We start from the raw sequence: 19828 nt of genomic DNA, 5'->3' as shown, positions 1-19828 counted from the left end.
GCTCTCAGAAGATTCTCAATGGGTAGGTGATATCCTGAAAAAAGGTCTTTCCTCAGATCCTTATTATGAAAATTCCTTGGAGCATACCTGTGCGTGGAACTCAATCTCCAGGTCAGCGAAGGAGACCTTTTAATGAACATCTTGGGAAAATGGGTCCATTATTATCCTGGCCCTCTTCTGGCTGCCCCACAGTGCTCTCTTTCATTTAACAAACAAGCTACTTTTAAGAAGAATTATTCCGCATTTTTTTCCCCCCAAGAGTCCAACAGTCACAACCTGCTATCAGATTGTTTACCTCCCCATCGCCTAATTTAATCTGTCTTCCCTGCAAACTTCTGCCACGGAGCGAGGGAACACACTGACGTGTTCTGGGACCAAACGGACCTGCACACCTGACCAAACACATCTTCTTCTTTCTCCAGCAGCTCGGAAAGAAAGTGCAAGGTTAGTTTGGTGCTTTTTCTTCCCCTATATTGCTGCATACGGCCACCTTCTAATGCTAATTAGCTATACTGACTTGCTGCTAGTCCACAGGTGTCCTGAATCTATTGCTGCGAATAATTATTTAACTACATTAATGCGTCTGGTAGCAATTTTATAGAGGAATGTGTCAATGAATTTCCCACGGTCTGCGGTGCATGTGATTAACTTTGGTTTTAGGACTGGCCTGGCATTTGTGTGGGATACAAAAGGACATGCAAACTGTTGTGTTTTCCATGAATGTGTGGGAGCAGGTCTGTCAGCACGCACCCACCGCGCTTTCCGTTCTGGGGCTGTGGCCCTTGAATGTGAGCACGTATCAGGGCCCGATGCTGTTTTTCGACATTCCACGGGTGTAGCTAATGTAATTTAGAGATGAGGGCTGTTTCCCCTCAGGAGATCGAGAGTCGTCAACGTTAATTCACTATCGATGGCAGACGTGCGAAATGAGGAGCGCTACACGCAAAGTGCCGTTCAGGGGGGCTGAGAGCTGAAAGCAGGGCGGCTTTCCTCGATGCCGTCTGAATGCCTGAGCTCCAGCTTCTGCCAGATCTTGACCTCATTATCTCATTAGTCAATTATCCTGAGTCCAGCGAGAGTCACCTTCCTTTTCACTTCCCTGCTTCTCTGAGTTCTGCTCCATGATCGTGCCACAAAGATGAGTGCAGATTTACTGACAGGCCCTGACAAAGCTCTTCCTTTTAAAGCCTAATCCATACCTCCCTGTTCCGCCTGCCGTTACAGTCTGTGCACAGTACGCGTGATGTAAATGTTGTCATCAGGCTCATCATCTGCGCAGACTGTATGCATGCAGCCCAGACGGTGGGTCTAGAAAACTTTTTTGCGCAGCCGTGCACATCAACTGTTCATGTGCATATAACTATGTCTGCTGGCCTGGTAGAATATCATTGCAGTCCCCATGCACCGACGGCGACCGTCTGCATCCCCAGACAAATGTAATATGTATGCAAAAGTCTCTGCAGAGTATGAAGCAGACTGTAATGGAAAAGTGAAGTATGAACTAGGCATAAGGCTGTTTATTGTGACACCATCAGAATACCCTTCCATTTAAGACTGTTTACTGAGACATCATCAGAATACTCTTCCCTTTAAGACTGTATACTGTAAATCCATCAGAATACCCTTCCTTTTTAGGATGTTTAGTGTTAGGCCGTGACAGTATCCTTCCATTAAGGCTGTTCACTGTGAGGTCAACAGCAATCCTCTTGCCTCTAAGGCTGTTTACTGTGTTTGCCGGAGTGTGATCAGCGTAACGCGCCGCATGGGCGTGCAGCCGGCAGTCCAGCACATGGGTGTGGCCACAAAGGTGTTTTTGTTCACTGTACCGTCTGTCTGATCAGCTAATCCTTTTCACTGAGCCAATTAAAGGAATTACAGGCAAGAATGTGCAGCACGACAATAATAAGATAAATGATCTCATTTCGCCCGAAGACCATCTGATGTGTACGAGCTAAAGAATGCGCGGCTAAACGGAACGCTCAGCTGCAGTTGGGCCTGGAGGCTTAGCGAAATCGGGCACTTTGCAAGCTGTCAACGGTCTCCTCCCTTACCATGCAATTACCCACGTCAGAGCGACAGGACACAAACAAGTCACAAATTTAAAAGTAAAAAAAAAAAATTAAAAAAAATGAGAAGGACGACTTAAGGGTTAACTTCGAAGGCTTAGGCCAGCTGGTTCTCTTGATGGTTCAGTTACTTGTGGCGGCGTGAGGCGGCGTGTATATGAACCCCCAATAGCACTATGCAAGCTTCCATTTCGGTGTGGTCATCTCTGTTACCCTAAAAACGTCAGAAGCAAACAATAAAACGTTTCGATCATCAACATTGCAGAATTATTGTTTTGCACCAGAGCAAGCGTCCGCGAGCGTTTGTGGGGAATTCTGGGACATGTTTTTGTGCAAAGCACTTCATCAGCTTAAGCCAGTGAGGCCATTTTCGCCGACAAACTCCACGGTTTGTTTGGGTGCCTTTGGTGATTCTCTTACACACTTCGTGACAATGTGGGTCCTCTTCACTTGTTGTCGGACTAATTTGGTTCATTGACACTCTGCGGCGGTTTAACTTTGGATCATTTTTTTCATTAAGCCTTGATCTAAATGCAAGTAAAGAACTGAAACTCAAGACCGCATGAGTGCTGCCAAAGCCAGGCACCGAGTCGTCTGTTACAGACGTGAGCAGAAACTGCGGAAGCGTGGATGCTAGTGGGCGAGGGGAGGGGCCGCCTTCGCAGAGGAGCTACTCGCGATTTGTCGGAGGTTTGGGAAGATCGCGCATGAGGACGGAGAGATGGGAACAATCGCAGCAACGCTGCACAGCCCGGGGCGTTGGAGTCAGCTGAAGGTACCCCACCCTGCCTCTCCCATGTGTTTATAAGCTGCAGTCCTTAGCGCAGGAACCTTACGGAGCATCAGAAGTACTCCTGCGGGACTCTTCATTCTAGCAGAACACCTGTCACAGAGGCATCTGACAATGGTATCGGCCGGAATCCAGATTTTGGGCACTTGTGTGGGACTGCTTGGCTGGGTTGGGGTCATCATAGCCTGTGCCATCCCCATGTGGAAAGTGTCAGCCTTCATCGGCAACAACATCGTGACGGCGCAGATCATCTGGGAGGGAATCTGGATGAACTGTGTGGTGCAGAGCACCGGGCAGGCTCAGTGCAAGGTGTACGACTCCATGCTGGCGCTGGAGCGGGACCTGCAGGCGGCCCGCGCCCTCTGCGTGCTCGCCATCCTGGTAGGAATCATCGGTATGACGCTAGCCGTCGTTGGGGGCAAGTGCACCAACTGCATGGACGACGAGGTGGCCAAGGCGCGGGTCTGCATCACTGCAGGCGCCGTCTTCATCATCGCTGGGATCCTTTGTCTGATCCCCATGTGCTGGACTGCCAGCGTCATTATCCAAGATTTCTACAACCCCATGGTGCCACAGACGATGAAGAGGGAGATGGGAACGTCCTTGTACATCGGCTGGGCCTCGGCCGCCCTGCTCATCGCCGGAGGGATCCTGCTCTGCTACAGCTGTCCCCCCAAGGAGCCCTCGTACGCAGCCAAGTACTCCGTGGGCAGGCCGACCTCCACGGGCCAGAAGGTGTGAGAGGGAGAGCAGGGCAGTCGGGGCGCCGGGCCGCTCTGCGTCGACGAGGACCGCAAGAGGAAGAAACGGAGATTGCCGGCAACAATGTCCGCAAATACAAATTCCCAAAAAAAAGGTGTGACAAGGACTGAGACCGGGACGACGCTGTGGTTGGCTGTTAGTAAGAGATAGTCTGTCAATCTGTGTATGTGTCTCTTTTCAGAGAAGGTGTGAGTTCTCAACTCTTTGTGGGTTCAGACAAGAAACTGAGTAACAATCATTTAATCAAACAAAAAAAAAAACCTGTTTTATATCATGGTATTGTCTCTATTTTTGTCTTGCTTGGTTTGTATGTTAATTTATATGCAGTTTTATATTTTTCTGACAATGCTGTAAATAAATTGTTCACGGCGATTTTACCTCTGTGTAATATTTACTTTCATTATTTTAATTAATTTTACACTAATGGACCACAAATATGGAACTATTCACATCGGCCACGAACTAAATACAAACGAACAAAAAAAAATACTAGACATTAGGCCACCGCAGATTACATAACCGTTAACGGAATCCAGACGCCTTAGCGTTTTCTCCGTTGTGTTTTTCGCCGTTTATTCCTCTGGGCGTTTCACTGGTGCAATTCGGGCGGAGCAGCGCGACAATGCAGCGCGCCTCTCACCTTCATCTCTCCAATCTACACCCATAACTACCTTGCAATTATCTCATGGTATTAGGCTGCCCCCTATCTTGCGAAGACGAAAGAACACTCTCATCTAATATTTCAATTAATGCGTTCCTTCCTTAAATACTTTTTGTTTTAATGTCGCGTAGCATCATAGTTCACAATATGATTGAAAATAAAACTTAAAAATGAATATTAACATTATTAAAAATTAGCCTGGGTTAATTAGCGCGTCTGCGTACATGCCGACCACAGGGACTAATTAACGCCATAATTAAAGTGTTACCCGTACAGCAGACAAAAAAATACGAAATTAGCGGCCAAACACAAGCATTGGTGGACATTATTTCAGATTATAAAGATGGCTAACCGCATTCAAAAAGCCTTTAGATGTACTGTGTGTTAATGACTCATTTAGGTTTCGTAGTGCACTGCGCTCATATTTCGCTTTGCGCTCTAGTGATACAGGTAATGGTCTGATCGAGCGAATTCACATCTGACTTTGCCTATTAGGAGTGATTAATAGGCACGCCCAATCTAATGTATATAATGAGGTAACCGCGCCCTAGTTGACACGGACATCCAGGGTTGACCTTTGCGGAGTGGTTGTGCTTGACCAGTCATGGCTTCAGCAGGTTTGCAGATCTTTGGCATCACGCTGGCGGCGATCGGGTGGCTGGGCGACATCGTGATCTGTGCGCTGCCCCAGTGGAAAGTGACCGCGTTCATCGGCAGCAACATCGTCACCGCCCAGACGGTGTGGGAAGGGCTGTGGCTAAACTGCGTGGTGCAGAGCACCGGCCAGATGCAATGTAAGGTCTACGACTCCATGCTGGCGCTCCCGCAGGACCTACAAGCCGCCCGAGCCCTTGTCGTCATCTCCATCCTGGTGGCTATCTTCGGTATCCTGCTGTCCATCGCCGGGGGGCGCTGCACTAACTGCATCGAGGAAGGACCGGCCAAGGCGAAGGTCGCCCTTGTAGCGGGCATCTTCTTCATCGGCAGCGGTATCCTCTGCCTCATACCCGTTTGCTGGTCAGCCAACACCATCATCAGGGACTTCTACAACCCCTTGGTGACGGACGCTCAGAGGCGGGAGCTCGGCGCCTCGCTGTTCATCGGCTGGGGGGCGTCGGCTCTCCTGCTCTTGGGCGGAGGGCTCCTCTGCTGTCAGTGTCCCCAGAAGGACAGCCGGCCGTACACAGCCAAGTACTCCGCCGCTCGATCAAACTCCGGAGCCTACGTCTAGGTGGACGGAAGTGGGGAAAGACTTGCATAGCTGGTCACCCACCCCCTGGACCAAAACGGGTCGGGTTGCGCTTCTGTCGCTCTGAAAATTGCATTTAATGAACTTGGTTTTTATATATATCGACTTGTAACTTTTTAGCCTAATAAAACTTTTAAACTTATCTGTCTTGTGTGCTTTGCGGTCCCTCAACTCGATGGGAAGACAAATGCGTTCTTCCACTGGTCCTACACGGCTAATTGCTCTCTCCATGCGTTCTGAAGAGGGCGCTCGCGTATCGGTATGCGTTGCCCATAGTGACTCATTGCTTCCGTTCAGTAAGCTACTCATTTCACTTTTCGCGTTCACTTTCCAAATGTTCCTGAGGCCGAAAAGATGTTAGCTCTTGATTTACGCGGTTCGAAACGCATTTCTTATTGTACTGGAATTCCCTAGCGATTTTTGGTTTTTAAACCCTTGGGACACGGTTCTCTCTAAATGCGTATGAAACGCCTTTTAAATCTCCGGTCACGCTTATCCCCAAGGGCAGGATGTTGCCGTCCAACCATTCAACATCTCAGGCCCTCCCTGAGCTCGTATACCGTAACGAACTACTTGTCCTAAACCTGAGGCTGCGGTGCTGCGATTAGCTGGGTTATCCTGTTTTAGTGAATATGAAACGTTTTATAGCATTAAGGCTTGCGTTTAAAACTGCTCATTATACTGGACTGAGGAAAGCCGTCCGGGTGCTTTGTGCTGCCGATGCCGTACGGTAGATGGCGTAGCCGCACCTATTCCTTCGGAAATGTCACTTAATCGTACATTCTGCTAGATTACATTAGTGTGCCGGTCTTAGCCGACAGTCCGGTTGAATAAAAGGTCTTAAAGCACTTGCGTGTTTTATCTCCACTGTCCAAAAATGGAAATGGCCCTGAAGTCTTGTTCCCCAATTTACAAATGACAATATTGTACCCATAATTTTCCAAAAGTCTTCCTCAGTCAATTTCTGTACCTTAGATTAAAAGGTACATTTACCTACAGCTAGACCCTTGAGGGTACAGCCCCAGTGACAAGTGATTGTACCCTCAAACTGGTGCTTTTTTCTGATGGTATAGCTGTCAATGTCTAAATTCTGTTATCAATATCAGGTTCAGCACAGTGCAAGCAGTTTCCCCTATGAGTCACGCTATACAGAGGTTTCGGCTGTGCTGTGTACTTAATGTTCTGGTTTGTGATGGAATGACTGAGGGCATGATTACCATATGGAAATTTAAACCAGTAAAGTGATGTAGCTTAAACCGGTGGGGGACTGGCACACGATAAACAAACCAGTGTTGGTTTCTCACAGTTTTATTGCGAGGTTCTCACTTCCTGCTGGGTATTTATGTAAGAGCGTATCGAGCATTCGGAAAGATAAGGGACTTTTTCTGAAAAGGGGCTCACAGGTTGTTGTCCTAAAAACCAGTTCCTTGACTGCAGAGGAATCCGGTCCAGCAGGATGTGAACTGCTCACATGACATCAGTAAGCCCCTCCCCAGGAATTCTGGTTAACCTGAAGGTCTGCATTCTGGGGACAGCAGTGCGGAGCGACTTGCTGTGTCTGGAAGCCTCGGTGACTGTGCTTCTGCGTCCCCCTGAGCAGACGACATCGGCATGGGACGTGTGGGCAAGGAGATCGCAGGCCAGGTGATCTGCTTCATCGGTTTAGTGGGAGTGTGTCTCTGCTGTGGTCTGCCCATGTGGAGGGTGACCTCCTACGTGGGCGCCAACATCGTCACGGGCCAGATCGTCTGGGATGGCTTGTGGATGGGCTGCGTGATGCAGGCTACTGGCCAGATGCAGTGCATGATCGAGGACTCCATCATGAGCCTGAGCCCGGACCTGCAGGCCGCCCGGGCGCTCGTCGTCATCTCCATGCTCATCGCCTTCCTCAGCTTCGCCCTCAGCTTCCTCGGGGCACAGTGCACCAGCTGCCTGAAGAAGGAGTCGTCCCAGGCTAAGGTAGTCATCCTTTCCGGGATCTTTGCCCTCATCGCGGGTGTCATCTGCCTGATCCCTACCTGCTGGTCTGCTGTCACCACTGTTTCTGACTTCGAAAGTCCTATGGTCATCCAGCTGCAGAAGAGGGAGATAGGGGCCGCTGTGTACATCGGCTGGGGGGCTGCTGGTCTGCTTCTCATCGGGGGCTCCTTCCTCTGCTCATCCTGCCCTCCACACCAGCCAGTGCACAAATACCCGATGTACCCCCCCATGTACCAGCCCTATCCGGGATCTGTCTACAGCGGGAGCTACGTGCCAACCAGGGCCTACTATTCACCTGCTCAGTATGTGCCCAACAAATCTGTAGCATCTGCCCCAAGACCACATGGACACGAAGCATATTTATAATGGATTAAGGACCAGATAAGGACATGGACCTGTGTTCCTCTACTATTATAACCTGATTTAAGTCTTCACTCCATTTTAATACTTTGTAAATCAGAAAATAATGTGTATTTAGAATAGTATTGTCACTATACATGTACAGTAAAACTTTTTTTAAATGTGTGATTACTGTGTCACCTTCATTACGAATCTGACATTAAACTCTTTTTCACGATCTTGTTTGCTGTCATTCTCCAGCTGTTTCTCAGGGATCGTGTCGCGCGCTTTAGAAGGATAACATTTTACGAGGGAGTAAAATCTCTTATTGTCTTGGTTAGGCTCCCTCGTTAAACATGCGTTAATTAAAATATAATTACTGTTTTATTTTTGTATATGTTTTTAAATAAAATATTTGTAGTTGTAAATATGGGGTTTTTGATTATTTGAGATTCACTTGGAGGGAGAGACGTCTTAGGTATATTTTTTTATTTCTTGGAAAATTCCAATATCAGTATTTGTTTCCAACACGACGCGATCCCAGGTGCTGTGTGAAGGAGAGAGACGTCACGAGTGCTGGGGCTGCTATGCTGCTTGCTGAATTCACTTCCCTTTGTTTTTCTTAAATGTGAAATTTTGATTGGTGGGCGCATGGCTGTAGAAGCACAGAGTCCCCGCCCCATCTGCTGTGTCCTCCTCACTGGGGCTGCCACTGACACGATGCTGATCCCACTGAAACCAAGTCGCATTCCTATGCCCCAAAGTGCAAAAATCTCACCTGGCTGGAAGTGAGGTGTGCAGCAGTGGCAGCTGGGTGGGTCGGTGTGATAGCTCCGCCCACTGAGAAGTCGCTAGGTAAAAGGTCCCCAGCTGGTGGCTGAGATTTGGCTCTCCTCTGCAGCTGAAGGGCCTCGCCTGACATCCCTGCCCGCAGTGACCTGCTGAGTGGCCGGCGGGCATTACGATGGTGTCCATGGGCAGGCAGGTGCTGGGCCTCGCCCTGGGCATTTTCGGCTCTTTCGGAACCATCGCCGCTTGTGCTTTGCCGATGTGGAAAGTGACAGCCTTCGTCGGGGCCAACATCGTGGTGGCGCAGGTCATCTGGGAGGGCATTTGGATGACTTGCGTGGTGCAGAGCACCGGGCAGATGCAGTGTAAGGTCTACGACTCCATGCTGGCTCTACCGCGGGATCTTCAGGCGGCCCGGGCCCTCACCGTCATCTCCATCCTGGTGGGCGTTATCGGCATCCTGCTGGCCTTCTTCGTCGGGAAGTGGTCCACCGTGGTGAGAGACGAGATCTCGCAGGCCAAACTGGCCATCGTGAGCGGCGTCCTGCTGGTCGCGGCCGGGGTCCTCTGCCTGGTTCCTGTGTGCTGGTCGACCCACACTATCATCCGGAATTTCTACAACCCGCTGTTAAGCAACGCTCAGCGGAGAGAGCTGGGCCCGTGCCTCTACATAGGCTGGGGGGCCGCCACTCTCCTTATCTTTGGGGGGACTCTTCTCTGTAGCTCATGTCCGCCCCACGATGAAACACGGTATAACACTGGTGAGCCCCCATTCGGGTCCTACTTTCCTGGGAGGGATGCCCACAGATACAGGTGAAGCGCCAGTATATAAGCAATTAGTACCTTTGTGTATTTGTAGAACAAAGTATATAGCATTACATTTCCGAGAGAGAAAAACGAGAAAAACGAGAGAGAGACAGAAGCCCCTGCTGGTTACTGATAACCCTGAAGTGGCACTGCAATAGTTTAATGTTAAAACTAAATACAGCTGAAATCATGTTATTATGTCGTGTGACACTGTGCAGAATCTGAGAACATTTCAATGTTAGGACTGAATTATGTTCGCTTGCATACTTTCTTTGGTGCAGCATTTTTCAAAGCAACCATGCATTTCAAATGTGTTTGACTATGCAGCTGTATGTGATCTTTGGATGGACGGATGGATTTTTGTGATGCAAAGTCAACTATTAACATTTCTTATTGTGCTGCTGATGCTCTTCCTGGCTTCTACAGTCAGTCACCCTGTATGTTTCAATCTTGCATTATTTTAATAAAATTTTTTGCCCTGTGTCTGTTATGCCATTATCAGCGCTGCGGCTAGTCTGGGGTCAGTCGTAGACAGCCCCCTGTCCAGCTCAGCATTACCCTATTAATGGTGATTATATTTCACTCGGGGTGGTGAGGGTTAAACATTTCCATGGGTGAGGCATTATTGAATTGGGCTTCGGACCGGATTTTGCCACTTGAGCAAATTACGCAGGACAATTTGGAGGGGAGGAATGTTTTCAAAGGGGATGGTTTTTGTAATTTCTTTCCCGTGGGGGTGGGGTCCACGTGCACGCCGTTACAGCTCGAGCCACGATTAGAAACCCCCCCGTGGATAAAATATCTTCATCTGGTGTAACATTCACTGCACCATTTAGCTACACATGAAAAGCCCTTCGCTCCGAGGAACAAACATACACCAGCCCAAACTGAAGCGCTGAGGTGCGCGTTCGTACTGTCCGGCGTCCACATGGGGCTCCATTACCTGCACAAACCATTCATTCCACTCGCTAGGGTTTCACTGACCTCCTTTGAACACAATACTGACAATGTGCTATTATCTACATTTATTGCTGCCATTTAGTTACTATTACTGGATTACTGGGTTAGGCATCTTACAGAAGACTACTAATGACACCGGATAGAGTCCAGGAACAGAAAACATTTAATTTGCAGGACTGTAGAATTGTTACTATGTAAGTTGTCTGGTCTCTGGTTTCTTTAGTAGAGTGAGTGTTGGGGGGTTTAACCCAAATATCAGTGACATGGCAATTTGAGATCTGCTCCAGTGTGTGGCCACTGAAACTCTCTCACGAGTCTTTGGGTCTGTCTCTGTGATTTGCTGTCACAGTGAAAGACTCGTATGGTATATAAAAACAGGGGGGGATGAGGTAAAAAAAATCGAGCCTGAAAAAAATCACCTTGAAAAATTATCTTTATGCAAAGACCTTCTCATGCTGGCGCAGAAGAATCCGGCAGAGCAGGAATTCTGTGGCTCGGCGTTTTGTTTGCTGTGGCATCTGAACGCCTCCCCCTTTCAGAGGCATAAAAGCTCAGTTTCCGTAGCTGGGGTAGGACCGGCACTACAGGGAAAGTAGAGAAACACCGAGGGAGGTAGAGCCAGGAGCGAGCTGCTGGTATCCGCCATGCAGTCCACTGGGATGCAGATTCTGGGAATCAGCCTGGCCATACTGGGCTGGGTGGGAGTGATCATCACCTGCGCCCTGCCCATGTGGAGGGTGTCCGCCTTCACCGGCGTCAACATCGTGACGGCCCACATCATCTGGGAGGGAATCTGGATGAGCTGCGTGGTGCAGAACAGTGGCCAGACTGAGTGCAAGGCCTACGACTCCATGCTGGCCCTGAGCTCCGACCTGCAGGCGGCACGGGCCCTCATCTGCATCGCCATGGTGACGGGCACCGCCGGACTCCTCCTGACCGCTGTTGGGGGCAAGTGCACCAACATTGTTGCTGGGTCATCGCTGAAGGCAAAGGCGTCGAAGATGGCCAGCCTGGTCCTCATTGCCACAGGTGTCCTCTGCCTGGTCCCCGTCTCCTGGACGGCCAGCTCCATCACAAAGGACTTTTACAATCCCATGCTGACGGACGCCCAGCGTAGGGAATTGGGGGCCTCCCTCTATGTCGGATGGGGAGCCTCCGTCCTGTTCATCCTGGGGGGGGTGCTGCTTTCCAACCCCTGTGCTCTGAAAAATGAGGAGAGCCTCTCTGGGAAGTACCTCATCGTGAGGTCATCCAGCGGGACCAGCAGGGTGGTCTCGGTGCGCAGCAGGTCCGTCTCCCAAAAGTCTTCCATCCCGATGAAGACCTACTTATGACGGAGAAGGGTGCATAAGGAGAGACTGCCGCTGGTTTTAGGGAGGTCTTTTTAACTGCCCTACACCAGTCTCCTCAGGTACGAACCAGTCATGGAAGCCAGTTTGTATGCTCATGTACCTGTGGGAAGCTACACTTACGCTTGTCTGTATTTGTTTCACCTATTTACTGAAAAATATATTAGATATGTTTTTATTTAATATAGAAAAGTCCTTTTGTTAGCATGGCTTGCTTTTCGTTTCAGTGTTTGATTTGTTTTCTTTGCAATAAAAGCTTGATAATAAATCTTAAGGTGATTTGTTTATGATAGATGGCACTGCAAGCTATCAGCGAACCTTGTAGCTCTTTTTCAGACAAAATAGTATTTAAATATTGAAAGAATATATAGGGCACCTTTCAATAAACTCCTCTACGTGTCTGGTGCCTCCCTGAAATGTTCGTAATATTGCACTTTGAGCCATTGAATTGTCTTATTGTAGGTTCTCACTTTGTTTGCAGTCGTTGTGTTGCACCTGCTTTGATCCTGCTCACACCTGTACCTGAGCATTCACTGGAAGCTCAGCCTTGCTGCACATATGCCTAGTTGACTCCTTACCTGCATGAATGCTTGTAATAAGCTATTTGCCTCATCTGTATGTTGCTTTGGACAAAAGCGTTGGCTAAATATGGAAAATGCAAAAAAAATGTATATGTAAACGAAATGCTATGCGTGATCCGTGTCCAGGGAATACAATAAAACCTTTTGAAGTACTAGTTCCTGGAGTACTCAAGGGCTCCACCTGCTGCCGAAGAGATGAAACGATGTTTTCTTTTACCATTGTTTGAGTTGGTATGCAGTCACTGACGCACTTCTCTATCAATATGAGGATTTTTCTCAAGACTCCTTTTGGCTGGAGTTGGTTTATTATTTAGTGTCCCAGCTGCAGTTGTTAATGATTTCATGGCTAAATGCTTAGAAATTAGAAGCCAAACATTAACATCAATCCAGTTTATATAACTGTTTGTCCCATTCTGGGTGGCAGGGACTCTGGAGTTTGTGAGCACAAGGCGGGAAACAACCCAGGGTAGTGGGTCAACACATTGCAGGCCACAGACACAAGCGCCGCTCGCACACCTACAGGCAATCTGGTAACTCCAGTTCACAGCATGTTTTTAGGCTGTGGGGGGAACCCAGAGGAAACCCCATGATGACACAAGGAGAACATGCAAACTCCACACACGTGGAACCCTGGTGGAGACTCAAACCCAGGTCCCAGAGGTGTGAAGCGACTGTGCTACCCACCGCACCCCTGTGCCGCCCCACATGTTAACATATGGGCTACATATAGGGGCAGTTTGTGGCTCCATGGGTTTGGCTGCTGTCCCCGTAGTGGTTTAGGTCCCATGGCTAACTGGGTGATTTCAGCATTGGACCCACGAGAGAGGCCCCTATACCTGACTACCCCAGGGCCTAGTAGGCCCTCTGCTCTCAATTGTATATTGCCTGGGTTAATAATCAAAATTTAACAAGCGGAAGACACAAAACAGCAAAGAACGCTGAACTGCATAATTAACACTGCATGATCTTTTATTTCACGAGCAACAACTTAAAGAAACAGGCGACATGCAAACTGTACAGCTGCAGCTTACTCGTGTCTTATTTGTGTTGTACTGCCACCTTGTGGTACAGAATATTTTTTCACCAACTATAAATTCATTATGTTTTTAAGTGCTGAATGTACATTCGTAAAAGATGCGAAAGAAGCCTGACATTCTTTGCTACTTGCCGTTTATTTTCTTTTAGGAAGGCAGCCATGGCACTGCAAACCCTGGGTATCACCTTGTCCATGGTTGGTCTGGCTGGCACCATCCTCATCTGCGCCCTGCCCATGTGGCGCGTGACGGCCTTCATCGGGACCAACATAGTGGTGGCGCAAGTCTTCTGGGAGGGCCTGTGGATGAACTGTGTGTATGAAAGCACGGGACAGATGCAGTGCAAGATTTACGATGCTCTGCTGGACCTGTCAGCTGACCTGCAGGCGGCTCGAGGCCTGGTGGTCATCGCCATCGTGCTGGCCTGCCTCGGCTTCCTCACCTTCCTGGTGGGGGCGCAGTGCACCAACTGCCTTGGGAACCCCAGGGCCAAAGCTCGGGTGGTTGTGGCCTCCGGGGTCACTTTCATCCTGTCAGGGCTCACCACCATCGTCCCGGTGTCCTGGACTGCGAACAGAATCATCCAGGACTTTCACAATCCCATGGTACCAGAGGCGCTGAAGAAGGAGCTGGGGGCGGCACTGTATGTGGGCTGGGTCACTGCGGGCTTCCTGCTCTCCGGCGGAGCGGTTCTCTGCACCACCTGTCCTCCTGAGAAGTCGAACCACTCCATCCGCTACATGCTGGCAAACACACACAGCAGCATCCAGCCCAGCTACGCCGTGAAGGACTACGTGTGAGATTCACCTGCCGTGAGCGAGCGCACTGCAAACCAAACACCACGCATCCACGGAAAGACGCTTAACCGACACTTTCAAAGTTGTTTCAGATGGAACGGTTTCTGTAGTTCAGTTGTCCGCTATATGTGAAAAAAAATGCAATGTAATTAAAACTGAAGATTCAAGATTGACAGTATCTGAAAATCAATTTCTACTTAACATATATAATAATGTATAAAGAAATTGTACCTTATCTTTGTCAAAGTTTATTTTTGGATTAAGAAATGTTTAGATATTGAAATTGCCTTTTTAATGTTTATGCAGATATTTACAAGAATAAATGCATTTCATAAATATCATGCTCTGTAAATCCATTTCCTGTATCCACTTCTCCTATTCAGGGCTGTGAGGGGTCTGGAGATTATGGGTGCAAAGCAACAAACAACCTAAGATGGGGTGCCAAGCCACTGAAGGGGCAAACTGGCACCTCAGTGTGGCCGTTACACCTACAGGAACCTTTATGACATCCACAGGCATCAATGAAGCATGTCTATTGAAATATTTGCCCATTCATCCATAAGAGCATTTGTGAGGTCAGGCACTGATGTTGGACATGAAGGCCTGGCTCACAATCTCCATTCTAGTTCATCCCAAAGGTGCTTGATTAGGCTCTCTGCAGGCCAGTCAAGTTCTTCCACACCAAACTCACCCAACCATGTGCACTGGAACACAATCCCGCTGGAACAGAGAGGCCCCAAACTGATCCCATAATGTTGGAAGCATATAAATGTCCAAAATGTCTTTGTATGCTGAAGCATCAAAGAGTTCCCTTCACTGGAACTAAGTGGCCAAGCCCAACCCCTGAAACACAACCCCACACTCCCTCCTCCACCAAACTGCACAGTTGGCCCAATGCAGGCAGGCATACAGGTAATGTTCTCCTGGCATCCGCCAAACCCAGTCTGCCAGACAGAGAAGCGTGATTCGTCATGCCACAGAACACCTTTCCACTGCTCCAGAGTCCAGTGGCAGTGTGCTTTACACCACTCTGCAGTTACTGCGTCAACAAGGCATTGGCAACTTTTACACACCATGCACCTCAGCACTTGTCAACCCCACTCTCTTACCCTACATGCTCTGTCACTTCATGGTTGAGTTTCTGTTGTTCCTAACTGCTTCCACTTTGTAGTGATACCCCTTACAGCTGACCATGGAATATCTAGCAAGGAAGAAATTTCACAAACTGACTTATTGCAGAGGTGGCATCTTATGGCAGTACCACGCACGAATTCACTGAGCTCTTCAGAATGACACATTCTTTCACAAATGCTTGTAAACCTCACTGTATGGCTGGGTGCTTGATTTTAAACACCTGTGGCAATGGGTCTGAATGAAACACCGGAATTCAGTGAAGAAGAGGTGAGTCCCGATATTTTTGTCCATACACAACCATGGAAACAATTATTAGAGACCATTCTATATTTTTAAAGAAATCTGCATGTTTAAATCCTAATTAAATCCTGCTGGCAGAAGGGTATGTTGAGCTGCAGGTTACTTCCAAGACAGCAGAACACGCTGCATTAGCCTCTCAGCCGCACTTTTCCTTCGATTGATCTAACTACACACACACATAATTGTTGGCCACCACCGTCTTATCGTTCTGTACCACTCCCTGTGAACGCTGAATGGGGGGCCTGAGTTCCATCTGGGGGGGCCCAGGACCACTGGAACCAACCCGCGGTAGGCACTGACTATTTCTGCGTGATTATGTCTTCAAAAGTGGCAACAGCACTCTTACTTTGCTAATTAATTTATGGTATCGAATATCGAAAACATATGACTAAAACATCCGCCCATAATTAAACGAAAACGAGGATCTCCAAAGACAACAGCAGCGCAGAGCGGGTGGCGCAGAGCGGAGGCTGACAGGCATGAAAGGACTTGCTTTCCATGTGGGCACAGACCGAGTTTTGTTTCCGCCTTCCTCTGTGCGAAAAAACTAGGGAAGGATTGTTATGCAAGTCTGGCAGGAGTCTCCACCCGGGGAGGAATGCAGTAGCGCAAGTTGCCTGCTCTTCCCCGGCCTCAGACTCCCGGCACAGCATGGAGAAGGTCGAGCTGGTCGCCTTTGGGCTCGGTGTCGCCGGCTGCTTCTTCGCTGTGGCGACCCGCTGCCTTCCCGTGTGGCAAGTGAGTGGCGAACTGGGCAACGTGACGGGGGCGCTGCCGGTGTACTGGGATGGGATGTGGATGGACTGGGAGCATCACAGCTTGGGCGAGCTGCGCTGCGCCTTTTACCAGTCTCTGCTGCCACTGGGGAAGCACTTTCGCTCTTGGCAGGCGCTGATCACCTCCTCCATCAGCTTCGGCCTCGTCTCTGTCGCCATCTACGGCATCGGGAGGCTGAGGTTCCCCCATAGGGTCCAGGTGAAGCCGGTGTCGGGGGCTGTCTTCCTCCTGTCGGCGGTGCTGCTTCTCATTCCGATGTCATGGACCACGCACGAGTCAGCGCAGACGCTGGGGAACCTGCCATCCCTCCGGAGGAAGGTGGGAGAAGCAGTCTACTTCGGCTGGACAGCCACGGCCCTCTTTATTATCGGGGGGTGCTACCTGTGTACCAGGTGCCCCAAAAGAAAACGACAGGAGCCTGTGGACTTACCTGATACCGGGGATCCCTTCTTAACTATCAACAGTGCCTCGTTCCGACCAGGACAACTACCGTGCGCTTAAAGACAGGTGAATTACTCTTACAGAGATCTGATTAAATAATAATAACCTGGGGATTCTGTATATGTCTGAAGGAGTTTCTAAACACCTCGCCTTAAAAGAGACGGTGGAACCCTGATGAACTCCTAACATTACAGCCACTGCCAATTTACTACAGGTTTGTCTTTACCAAAGGAACTAGTTGTTTACAACAGCGAGTAACTCTCAAGATGCCAATATTTACTGACCAGGGATGCTAGTTGAATTTCTGCGATACAATGTAAATGATGTAAATGGACATTTTAATAAGTATGTGTTTTAAGTGAATTTTTCACTTGTAATTTACACATGTGTACATGTATATTTGTATTTATAAAAAATATTGTATATTGTTGATGTGACCATGTCTAACTCGGTTAGATTGATGGGTCTTGAATGGTTTCGCACAGTTGCCATTCAAAAAGAAGTTTGCCATTTTATTTCCAGAAAATAAACTAGGTTTCCATACCTATCTGTGACGTGATTTTCCATAACCTGTTACCCGATGCAGGAGCAAGGCGCTTTGGAAATGCGACGCCCTTAATAAGTTTATACTCAGCGTGACAGTGACACATCAATGATTGTTGACTTAATATCTAGGCCGACCAATTCATGGTAATTTTTGCTACTGGTAACTTGGTTTTAAATGGATTTTGTAGGTATCTTGCTTTCATGGAGCAGATATCATGGTGCCTAAATAGATGGACAGCCAGAGATGGGTCCTGCTGTTGTACCCTAAGGCAGGGTAATTATTCTGTAGCCTTGGTACAATTCTGTGGTTCATTACTCAGAACTCAGAGCACCTTATTGCCAGTATGTGAACGCACCACAATTGGTTTGGTTCAGTGTAAACAATGACAAGGGCATCAGTCCTTGGAGGAAACGCAATAAGGGCCTTATGGTGACATCATTTTGCCAGCCAAGGGATTTGAACCTACAACCATCCAGTCACTGACATAGAGGCCTAACCAGCAGAGCCTCAAACCTCCTCCCCCACAAGACAGGGCATTGAGCACTGCATACAGATGTTAGGCAGCACCCCTGTTGATGGAATCAGAAGGGGGCAGCACCAGTCCTCTCAGAGCAGAAGCAGATGGAACGCAGTGACGGACACACTTGCCACCTGGGTTACTGGAGATGGCTAAGTGGCAGCTCTCTTCGGAGGCTTTAGGTCTGTGAGATTCAGGTGCTGCTCTTTGTGTGGAGTATGTGAGTCTGCGCGTCCAAGCAAGTACAGGTCTCCCCATGCATGTGTATGTGTGCATTTCAAGGGACAGTATCCTAACCTGCACCCCAAGCATCTTCAGCTCAATGCCCGACTATCCCTTCCCAGGTTGGATGCACAGTTACTAATAGGTGGACACTATGAAAACTCTACATAAGTTGCCGTTTTTTGGAGGAGTGAGCTGAACTGGGTCGGCCTGCTCCTGTCAGATACCTCACGGGCATGTAGCAGGTGACATGCTCTCCGCCCTGACTTCTTGTCTCCATGGCAGCCACACACGGCACACCTACACCTCATCCAGGACATGCTCCAGGCATGTTCCACATTCTCTATTGTACAGAACTTTCCTTCATCCACAGGAATCCACAGGCATCTGGTTATGTCAACTTGTTCCAGCAGGTTGCAAAGCGATGGCAACAATGTTTTTGTGTTTACGGGCCTGTTCACAAACTTATAACAAAGACATGACAAAGGATAACGCACAATCCTGTGTCACCCTCGGCAACGTGCTTCCCAGTATGAGGTTAGCAGGTGAAGTGGAAAGAGGATATATTTTCAAAAGAAAAACAGCATGACTCACCAGTCCCATGCTAAACACACCGACGTTTGCAAAGAAGTGCTTAAATATTTCTCTCCATTGCAATATTTTTAAAATTCAGACACAAGTTGTATATTTCAGTCAATATACAAAACTTAGTATGCATTTTTATTAGTCTTCAATGTTATGTACACATTTTTCCATTTTCATTACTAGATGTTTTACATTTTGGGTAATTTAGGGTTATTTGGTGCTTAGTTATATAGACTTATATGGTCTTATATGATGCTGCTGACATATCATTCAGTAACACCCAAGTTAAAAGTGAGGCTACAAAGAATCGTTGGCATTGAAATATGAGAAAACTGATAGATGATACTTTTAAGAAATGGCCAATAATTTGTGGTTAATTTGCAACAGAGTACTGGCTCCCCAAAACCTTCCTGAAACCACAAAAATCCACTGAGTATAAGTGTGAGAGGATTTTAAATTAACATGACACTAGATTCCTTTAAACCAGAACCTTTCAGAGTTTTTACCTCAAGACAAAAAGCTTTAAACAGACAATGATTTCAAAAAATAGGTTAAATAGTATATTTCCTTCTTTAAACTATTCCATTATAAAATGGATCCATTCATAAAACAGAGCAGGAGCATCCTGAAGATGTTTGGTTGCCATAGTGTTGGGGTCCGTGTGACGAATGGGTCGCTACTCCAGCTTCTCATCGCCCTCCTCCACGTCTTTCAGACTCAGCACCTCCAGAGAGCCCTTCCCCTTCGTCTCACAGCGAATCAGCTCGTCGATCTCCCGGAAGCAGCCGGGGTCTATCAGGCACACCTGCGGGCAGTGGGAGGCCGCTGTGAGCTCTGAGGAAACTGCGGAACGGGATGGGGGAAGTGTGCGGAGCCTCACCATCTCCAGCTGCTCGTCGAAATCCTCGCTCTCCACCACCTTCAAGAGGGGCTTCAGCTTCTCCTTCAGCTTCTTCCCCTCCTTGGCAGGCAGGACGAGGCGCAGTCGCATGTGGGCTCGCTGGATCTGTATCGACTCTTTCAGCTGCCTGATCACCTCCAGCGCCTGGCGTGATACATGCTGACATCACTCACGGGAATTTGTTTGGCAAACAGGCAGGTCCAGAAGAGGTACGTGCTTAAACACCCCTGGTGATACGCC

At 48.4% G+C, this 19828-nt stretch overlaps 7 protein-coding genes across 7 annotated transcripts in view; 6 read left to right on the top strand and 1 right to left on the bottom strand.

Annotated features, from left to right (window-relative positions):
• The first annotated feature begins 2877 nt into the window (after positions 1-2877).
• LOC125711576 (claudin-4-like) lies at positions 2878-3995 on the top strand. The gene has a single exon (XM_048980640.1). It carries the CDS (start codon positions 2971-2973, stop codon positions 3595-3597), a length of 627 nt encoding a protein of 208 aa, XP_048836597.1. The 5' UTR covers positions 2878-2970; the 3' UTR covers positions 3598-3995.
• A 148-nt stretch (positions 3996-4143) lies between these two features.
• LOC125711577 (claudin-4-like) lies at positions 4144-8085 on the top strand. Its single transcript, XM_048980641.1, has 2 exons — positions 4144-5364; positions 7129-8085. Exons 1-2 carry the CDS (start codon positions 4884-4886, stop codon positions 7872-7874), a joined length of 1227 nt encoding a protein of 408 aa, XP_048836598.1. The 5' UTR covers positions 4144-4883; the 3' UTR covers positions 7875-8085.
• A 644-nt stretch (positions 8086-8729) lies between these two features.
• Positions 8730-12488, top strand: LOC125711578 (claudin-4-like). The gene is made up of 2 exons (XM_048980642.1): positions 8730-9296; positions 11029-12488. The coding sequence occupies exons 1-2, from the start codon at positions 8812-8814 to the stop codon at positions 11735-11737; spliced, it is 1194 nt and encodes a 397-aa protein (XP_048836599.1). The 5' UTR covers positions 8730-8811; the 3' UTR covers positions 11738-12488.
• A 1040-nt stretch (positions 12489-13528) lies between these two features.
• LOC125711575 (claudin-4-like) lies at positions 13529-14500 on the top strand. Its single transcript, XM_048980638.1, has one exon. The coding sequence runs from the start codon at positions 13529-13531 to the stop codon at positions 14165-14167; it is 639 nt and encodes a 212-aa protein (XP_048836595.1). The 3' UTR covers positions 14168-14500.
• A 1554-nt stretch (positions 14501-16054) lies between these two features.
• On the top strand, positions 16055-17359 carry LOC125711534 (claudin-3-like). The gene has a single exon (XM_048980520.1). It carries the CDS (start codon positions 16097-16099, stop codon positions 16874-16876), a length of 780 nt encoding a protein of 259 aa, XP_048836477.1. The 5' UTR covers positions 16055-16096; the 3' UTR covers positions 16877-17359.
• A 1442-nt stretch (positions 17360-18801) lies between these two features.
• sbds (SBDS ribosome maturation factor) overlaps positions 18802-19828 on the bottom strand; it is a 2358-nt gene continuing 1331 nt past the window's right edge. The window contains exons 4-5 of the mRNA XM_048980521.1: positions 19568-19732; positions 18802-19492 (exon numbers count right to left, since the gene is read on the bottom strand). Of these exons, the coding sequence (XP_048836478.1) occupies positions 19364-19492; positions 19568-19732 (294 nt within the window). The 3' untranslated portion in view covers positions 18802-19363. The remainder of the gene's footprint in view (positions 19493-19567; positions 19733-19828) is intronic.
• Positions 19658-19828, top strand: part of tyw1 (tRNA-yW synthesizing protein 1 homolog (S. cerevisiae)) — a 27270-nt gene continuing 27099 nt past the window's right edge. Inside the window, exon 1 of the mRNA XM_048980518.1 lies at positions 19658-19797. The gene's annotated coding sequence lies outside the window, so the exon portion shown is untranslated. The remainder of the gene's footprint in view (positions 19798-19828) is intronic.

This window comes from Brienomyrus brachyistius, chromosome 17 (genome assembly GCF_023856365.1).
Source record: "Brienomyrus brachyistius isolate T26 chromosome 17, BBRACH_0.4, whole genome shotgun sequence".
NCBI lineage: Eukaryota > Metazoa > Chordata > Actinopteri > Osteoglossiformes > Mormyridae > Brienomyrus > Brienomyrus brachyistius.
Note: the sequence above shows the minus strand (reverse complement) of the source record. Positions and strands in the feature narration are given on the sequence as shown.